The 8,317-nt window shown below is 44.6% G+C and overlaps 2 protein-coding genes across 2 annotated transcripts; one reads left to right on the forward strand and one right to left on the reverse strand.

Moving 5' to 3' along the window:
* Nucleotides 1-3,761: 3,761 nt before the first annotated feature.
* DFL_003764 (uncharacterized protein) lies at nucleotides 3,762-5,853 on the reverse strand (the record flags this gene model as incomplete). The annotated part of the gene is made up of 2 exons (XM_067632749.1): nucleotides 3,762-5,692; nucleotides 5,754-5,853. 2 exons carry the CDS (start codon nucleotides 5,851-5,853, stop codon nucleotides 3,762-3,764), a joined length of 2,031 nt encoding a protein of 676 aa, XP_067490987.1.
* A 1,779-nt stretch (nucleotides 5,854-7,632) lies between these two features.
* Nucleotides 7,633-8,317, forward strand: DFL_003765 (uncharacterized protein; the record flags this gene model as incomplete). The annotated part of the gene is made up of 3 exons (XM_067632750.1): nucleotides 7,633-7,673; nucleotides 7,746-8,013; nucleotides 8,090-8,317. 3 exons carry the CDS (start codon nucleotides 7,633-7,635, stop codon nucleotides 8,315-8,317), a joined length of 537 nt encoding a protein of 178 aa, XP_067490988.1.

Raw genomic sequence — 8,317 nt, forward strand, 5'->3', positions numbered from 1 at the left:
AATCGAAACTTTGGAGTCAACGGATCCCCGATATAACTTTGGTTCCTTCGCTTGATATTCGCGGATGTCAGTGTTACTATGAAGAGGAAAGGCCGTCGGAAGACTAGACGGTGTATAGTTCGACGGCGAAACCATGGACTGGGTCTTTTATAGTCGTCAGAAACGTCCGGCACATCTTAAGGAACGATTGGTTGTGGTACCCAAAGCTCTTTCTTTTGACAAGGTCATAGCTGGGTCGACCTGCTCGGTAAGACAAAATCCCTTCACTATATCGTCCGGATAGCTGCTTTAGCAGATACCGCTCGGTTTCAAGACATGATTATTCAAGGATATATGCTAATTATTTTTATTTTTGTTTTTAGCCATGTTCGACGCGGGACTTCCTAAACTATCTACGCTTTGTGGAACACAGTCCTGAAACCCTACGATTCTTCCTTTGGCATCGAGACTATACCAATAAATTTAATTCATTGCCTCGGGAAGACCAAGATCTCTCACCTCCTTGGGAACTCAACGTTCCAGATACCCTTGAGAAAGCACACACACATATATCTCATGCGTCCGCCAGCACATCTGGTCGGAAACATTCATCCTTTCTACCTGGAAACTCGATAGGAACAATAGACGAAAAGTTACGACAGAATTCCGTCGTGACAGTCTCTCATCACGAAGTTACACCATTACCCCCAGTAGGCAGCTCAGCTTCTTTCCAGCCTTTCCGAAATGAAGTATCACTGGTTGCCCAACTATACATCTCAGCACAATCACCTTACGAATTAAACCTAACGTCTAGAGAGCGCCTGGCAGTTCTTGAGGCGTTAGCTCACACGACTCATCCTTCAGCCTTCGACCCGGCAGTTAATTCCGTCTTAGAATCTCTAAGATACCAATCTCATCCGAACTTTGTTCAACACTCATTATCGAACGCGGGAAGAGCCCGTATCCGAGCGATCCGTCTGCTTGCAGGTTTAGTGCTGCTATCATCGATAGTATTCGGTCTGTTGTTAACATTAAGCAGCCAAGCACGTTGGTGGAGGCTGTTCGGCGTTGTTCCATTTGTCCTTGGCCTTTTTGCTATGTTGAATGCTAGCAAAGGGATATGTTTCTGGCTGGTCTATCTCGGTTTTAAACGGGAGATGCTGCCTTGGGAACTATTCCCGGCCGATGAAGTCAACAGCTTCTTCTCAGGGATGTCGAAAAGCGAACATGACAGCAGCGAAGCAGAGGAATATGGTATCGAAGAGTGGGTTGAGAACTATGAAAATAATACAACACTTCTCAGGCGGATGTATGAACGAAGAACAGAAGTCGAAGAGAAGGAAGTTAAACGTGTACAAAGAGTTATTTCTAAACAAAGTTTCGTCGTAGCATGTGTGGTTGGTCTGGCGTATATTGGGATTTTTATTGGGTTACCACGGGGGAATCTTTTTTGATTACTACATGAGTTAAGTTCTTTGTTTCTTGTTCCTAGGGATCTCCCGTTTTTTGCTCTTCTGAAGATTCTTCCCCTCTTCTATTCACTGCACATAGTTTCCACTTGAAAATTTGTTTTTAATTGCGGGATACGCACGATAAAAAGCATATAATGGCTTTCTTGTATGCGGAAAGAAACAAGAACTGTCTAATGATTTCTGGAAGGAGTTGTTTCGATTTTTATTTTTATTTTTGGCCCATGGCATCGCCATTTTACCACAATTTTCTTTGATGTATTTAGTCATTTGTCACGAAGGGCATTTTGGGATGTACTGTATATGAGTTCTGGCGTTGCATTGCGCTGGCGGAGGTCTACAAATATGATACCTAAGGTTTCTGAAGAATTCTAGAAAGAGAGTCTGCTGTTCTTATTTTTGCCTTCGCAAAATGTGTTAGTCTTTGGTTTGCCTGGCTTGCGCGACAGAAAATACTGTCCTAATCTGCATCGTGATTGGCCATATGCGTGCGTGCTCATCAATCACGAGTAACGCTACTATCACGTTGGATCCGTATAGTACCGGGAGAAGCATTCTAGAAAGAGTATACCGCTCCACACCTCCTCTCCTCTCTCTCGTAAATGTAGACCGCAGTATGTTTGGCACACGGCCCATTCAGGCTGGCAGGAAGAAAAGAAAATTCTATCATTTCTCCACATTTTACTTCCCCAGCCATCGAATACAACCAGCTTGACTATTAAACCAAGATTCTGTTTCGGCCAACCCATCTTGGCTAGTTAGAGATGGCACACTTAACCGCTACCACGTGTGCCAGAAACTCCAGGAAGAAAGAAAGAAAAGGCAAAGGAAAACCCCTCAGCAGCCAAGCCTGGGGTATAGTGCCAAAATGAAAAACCCATCATATCGGTTGCGTGAGCCATAGTGCATGGGAAACTGCAAGGCATAAGCTCGAGCTCGAGCCCGAGCTCATGTGCATGTGCTTTTTTTTGGCGGTCGTTCCAAGTCCGTACTTTGTTTTTGATGTCTCCACAGTTCCGGCTGCTAAATTTGCGGATAAATTATAAAATCCCACCATGGCGTTTCTTACTAGGTTAGGTAATAGGCTATATTACATCGCGTGATAAGAGAAGAAACCTTCAACATATGAAAATGGAAGGAAAACGGTGATGTGGAGTTTCTTCGTCCCGAAAGTTTATGTCTTAGAGAGAATTTGGGAGCTCATGACTCCTGCAGTAGTAGGCTGATCGACCCAGGGAATCTATTGTTAAATTGTCGATTTTCATGCAAGATTCAGATTCCACAATCCTCATCTGCGTTGCTCACTTCTTTCCGGGTAACTGGAAGCTGCATATCCTATGGTTAATCGGGCCTGTCAATTTGGATTAGAACATTAATGCTATTAGGTTTGGGATTGCACAAGGTCTAGGTCTTCCTGGAAATATCTATATATATCGATGGTGCTCGCATATCCCATGCCCACGTGACGGGTGTGGGTGTTGACAGCTAACAGGAAGGGATATCTTCGCGAAGATACGCAATCCCATATAGTACATTCCTTGCCTCGTATGCTGTGAAGATAGTATGTTGTAAATACACAATTGAAGGAATCAGAGCTGACTGCATAATATGTATTGCTGGTACTATAAGTTGTACAGCTGTATACAAGCAGACTGTGGATCAGTTACCCTGCCAGCAAAGAATAGTGCGCACCTGGTGCAAATATATAAATATTTATTATATTAGTCCAAGAGCAGGGGTACCTAAACTATCTATCGGTCAATTCAGTGTGTTGTGATTACGTGCCAACTTTGGTCCTCATGCATGTCGAAATGACTTTTGTGATTTGTTAGCGCAACGTGGTGTCGTATATGTGTTTGCTGAAGTCCTGACATTTTTGTTAGAAACGGCTATTATAACGGGAGTAGGCTAGCTAGCCGGTATATTGTAACGTCAGTGAAGATGAGGTTTTTGTGGCTATCATCTTGGTTATGCTTGTTCGAATGAAACACAACCGAGTTTCTTTGAACTACAGAGGAGACCAAGCAATCGCATTGATTAATCCTAACTGCTAGTATTATTTGATTGATAAAATGGAAGATTACTTAAACGGAAAACCCGCGGAACAAACTATACACAAGTATGCTAGCATGAATCAAATAAGCGGTTTTACGGACTTCATTGGGCGCGGCGGTGCCCTACCAAATATTGGGATATTACGGAATTCGATTCCAGGTCACCGATTCTACTAGCAAGCAGAGCTAGAGATGAATCCTGATCCCAGAGAGCCAGCTCTCGTTTTATGTAACCGGCGGAATCTTCTGTGTCTGGCGCTTAAGGGTAATCGGGATCTTGCCAACCTGGGACCCCGCACATCAATGCCACAAATTCGAACTCGTAGTCATTACGGCACTCGGGCAAAGCGTCTATGTCCTCCTTAAACGCATATAAATAACCCCCATCCCTAGCCCACTCGCCTTCATCTTGTGTGGATTTAAAAAGAGATTGCAGAGCACTTTCGACTCGGCCTTTTTCTAATAAGTTTTTAGTGCAAGGGGGCCATTCGCCGGTGAATCTTAATTGAGCGCTAATAGTTAAGGCATTTGGAGTTATATCTTTTCGCAAAACTTCAGCCGTGTAAAGGAAGAGATTTGAAAACCCTTGCCTTAGTGATTTATTGGTCCGGAACCTTTGCCGAAGGTTCCAAGGCACATATTGTATGTACTTGTCGCTTTCCTCGTACCAGGCAGGTCCATCTTCTATTCCCTCGTTCAAAAGATTGTGTGCAGTTTCGGCTTTGAGTAAGAGCTGAAATTTCATGCGTGGGGATAAGAAGCCGTCTATACACGAGCTGCAGGTACATCCGAATTTTAGACGTTCGTGTTGTATTTTGGAAAGATTGCTGAGTCCCCGGAAGGCGACAAGGCACTCGATAGCTTCTGGAGGGTAGCCCTTGAATTCTCTAGACACATCCATTGTCATGCAGCCCAGTCGTGACGTTGATCTGATTGAATCAAGCTGGGATTCGAGCTTTTCTTGTGGAGTATAGCCGGCGACGTTTCGACGTGAGGCGAGGATTTGGTCTTCATTCACATTCTCCAACAACCAGCGCAAACTCTTGGCTTTGAGCTCTTGGACTGCTATGTGTAAGGCGTTGTCAGAATGCCGGTCCACTTTGTTCCAATCATAGGATTGGTTGTCGACGTTAGCCTTGAAACTATTGAAGAATTGGACACATTCATCGTCAGGAAGAGTAACAATGGCATGGTGCAAAGGGAGCCGCTCCTTTAGTAACTCTAGCCGCCAGGGGCCGGGAGAGATCGCGATACCGGGGGCTAGAAATTCAGTTGGAGGCTCTTCGTCGAGATCAGGTTCTGCATCTGCTGGGTTGAAATCCGCGATTGAAGAAATCGTATCTGCCGGATGGTTTGGATCGGTTGCGAGGCCGAAAAAATCAGAAGCGCCGACTCGACGGAAGCCTTGGCACCGCCAGAAGTCAATAATCTTGCCTCGCATACTAATTTCGATCTCATGCTTTTCTAGTTTTGTTTTTCCCTTGGTCACTTTTCTGAGTTCAAAACCGATACACCCAGGCCTGACTAGTGAAAAGGCTGGATTCCGACCCCCTTTATGTGACTTCTCTATGAGGTCCCTTGCGATCCTTTTGCCGACCCCCTTTCTACGCCAGTCTGAGCCAATCCTGAGATTTTCAATTAAGAAAAAGTCACCGTAATCTAATTCCTTGCCCCAGACTCCCGTACCCTTGCGGATGGTGTGGTTGATGAGCTCTCGTTTGAGGCGGCCATACCGGTCGAACAAATCGAAGGCAACGTTACTCAGCTCTTCCGAAGGCCCCTCCATTTCGCGTTGAAAATGGCCTCGAATGTCATTTCTTTTCACGTATCGGCCTAAACCGCGTCCGATAACCTTGCCTTCGGAGTAGGCGTCAACGTGAATAATCTTCGTCCAGCTCAGAGAACCTACATTAGGATCTTCTTGCAAATATATCTTGAAAGATAGCTTGGACCTCTCAGCTCCAAACTCATATACCCTTTCTTCTACTTCATATGGGGCCATTCCGTCACCGTTACCGTCCTCGAGATAGTCAAGTTCATCCCCACATCCCTCATCGCCGTCGTCGTCGCCGCAATCGCTATCATCTGTGCCATCGTCATCGTCATCAATATCATCTTGCCTGATGATCATCTCTGTTTTCTTGTCTCCTTCTTGCGGCCTGCTTCTTTTCGTAGATGGTGAAGAACCACCTATTTCGATCAGCACTGTCCCTTCTGCAGATACGGCTTTAAAAGGGATCTAGGGGCTTACTTGGATTGGTGGCGGTCTTCCGCTTGCGACCGTTATTAATATTGGAGTCTGGTGTGCTTGACATAGCTTTGTGATTACGGTGCTTTCTAGCACTCTCCATGATGAGTGAGATAGTTATTTTGAAAGATGAGTATCAGATCGGAAATTGTACAAGATATTGAGATATGCTGTAACGAGGAGTATTGCACTGATGGTCAAGCTGATTAAGCATCAATGCTATTTATCAGGTTATCGAGAAGGAAGAGCTGGATCGATGGAATGAAAGAAGCTGCTTTTATACTCGATGAAAGACTCTGGCAAACACAAGAGACTGGCAATTTTCGAGTCTACATAGATGCCTATATCTATATTTGCAAAGGCTGTTTTACAAGGCGCTCTTTTTTGATGCCTGACACTTACTGTGCCGTTGTCATGCATTGAGGATTTAAAGCCGCCTGTGAGAGCATTTGTGTTGTAAGCAACACAAAACTGACCTTAAGCTGGCGACTCAAACTGAGAAATACAACAGGGAGCACAATTCTTGGCATTTGAGAGGCTGTCAAAATTTCTTCACAGACCTGAGAATCGATCTAGAACCAGCGCAATGACGTTGCAGAGCAAAAGAAGCTAGGATGAGTGTATTAAACGTGAGTACTAGTCTAGCCACGATATTAGCCTCGAGCCACCACGATACATCTGCTTTTTATAAGAGCTAGCTCCTAATACCAAAAATAAAGATGACACACTAATTTCACGAGTGTCGACGCAGAACACTTTCCTCAAACTATCGCGAACTTTCCTGGACCAGCTTCAAAAAGGAATCTCTTCAACAACAAAAGACTGCTGAGCAAGAGCTTAACAAAAAAAAAAAGACAAAAAATATGAATTCCGACACCGGGAATCGAACCCGGGGCTGTTCGGTCCTAATCGGATTCTGTTGAATCCCATGAGAGCGAACGATGTTAACCACTACACCATATCGGAGGTCGGTTTTCATGATTTCGTATCAGACAGTATTGAGATGGAATATATATTTGCTCTAAGATTTGAGCCTGTGAAGAGACCACATCCTGATTGGCTAAAACTCATTTTGTGCTGGGAGGCTGAGAACTCATGGGCTACTATGTAAGCTGCCTAACTTGCTGCTAATGTATTGGGTACCCGAGACTGTGATGTTGGTACTAACTGTTCTACATCACAATATTTTGGTATTTCTAACCGATGCAATCTCTGGACAGTTTTGAAGCCTTGAACCCTTCACGGCTCGAATATACGTTCTGTTTTCTCAAATGTTTACCACAACGCAACGGAACTCTCACTCCGACGTTTTGTTATCACACTGACCGCCCGCGAGGCTTATATAGGTAGGTTATTCCTTCAAAAAAAAGCATTCGTAATGGCCGGCATTAACATCCCGTGAGCTGGTTTTACGTATACCATTCGCAAAGATCACCGCATACTACTAAAGACCCAGAATATGAATGGGGTAGTCTAGAAGCAATACAGGCTGGTGGTCCGCTGAATGGGGTAACTTTTCCTTCTTGGTTAGAGACCCGGCTTGTCGGACCCTTGGCATCTATGTTGCAAACGCATCGACAGACGAGTTTTGTGTTATACTTCCCTTTGTTACTCTAGTTGTGGCCTGAGCCTGTAGTTACTATAGACGGGAATAAAAAACAGATCACTCGAGATATAGTGATCCTAATTTTTTCTATATGTTATATAAAGCTGAATTTCCCTACTCTTTCTTTCAAGTCTTCTTTTCTTCTGCATCGCAATAGACTAGCATCGTTGAACTGTCGTTCCTTCTCTCTCTCTCTCTCTCTTCTTGAGTCCACTCTCTTTTTTGATAATATATCATTTCCACTCATTTTAAAATTAAAACCACATATCCTTCAAAATGCAGCTCCTCACTATCGCCGCAGTCCTTGCCGCCGCTGGGTATGTTAAAACACCAATCTTCAATGTAATTTAATATAATATCAAAGCATACCATACTAACCCCCCTAGCAGCAGCGCTCTCGCTGTCCCAGCTCCAGCTCCCACAAAGGCTCCAATTCTCATAAACCCACTCGTCGGCCGCGCCGTCTGCCAAACAACCCACCTGTCCACTACCGGCCCCGGTATCTTCGGTTTCTTAGGAATCGGCCGCGGAGTCCACACTAAATATGAGACTACAACAACCGTTGTTCAGACCGCCGACCTCAACTGTAATGGTTGTGCCTTGCACATGAAGTTTGAGAATAGAGAGTACAGATTTCCCGGTGTTGTCCGTGGACCAGTATGTTTATCATTCTGAATTAGTAACTACATTGAGAAGATAATTGGAAAGCTAACAACGTTGGGATGTATAATAGGTCATAACTGAAGCTAAAGCCACCAAGACCGTTACCGACAAGGTTAGGACTGTCACCCAGTGGGTTTGCAAGACCTCTCCAGGCCCAGTCGCCCCAGTAGGAAAGCCCCCAAAGAAGGGCGGCGAGAAGCCAAAGGACGGCGAGAAGCCGAAGAAAGAAGAGAAGAAAGAAGAGAAGAAAGAAGAGAAGAAAGAAGAGAAGAAAGAAGAGAAGAAAAAGGAACAGTAA

Source organism: Arthrobotrys flagrans (assembly GCF_004000055.1).
Source record: "Arthrobotrys flagrans strain CBS H-5679 chromosome Unknown unitig_0, whole genome shotgun sequence".
Classification (NCBI taxonomy): Eukaryota; Fungi; Ascomycota; class Orbiliomycetes; order Orbiliales; family Orbiliaceae; genus Arthrobotrys; species Arthrobotrys flagrans.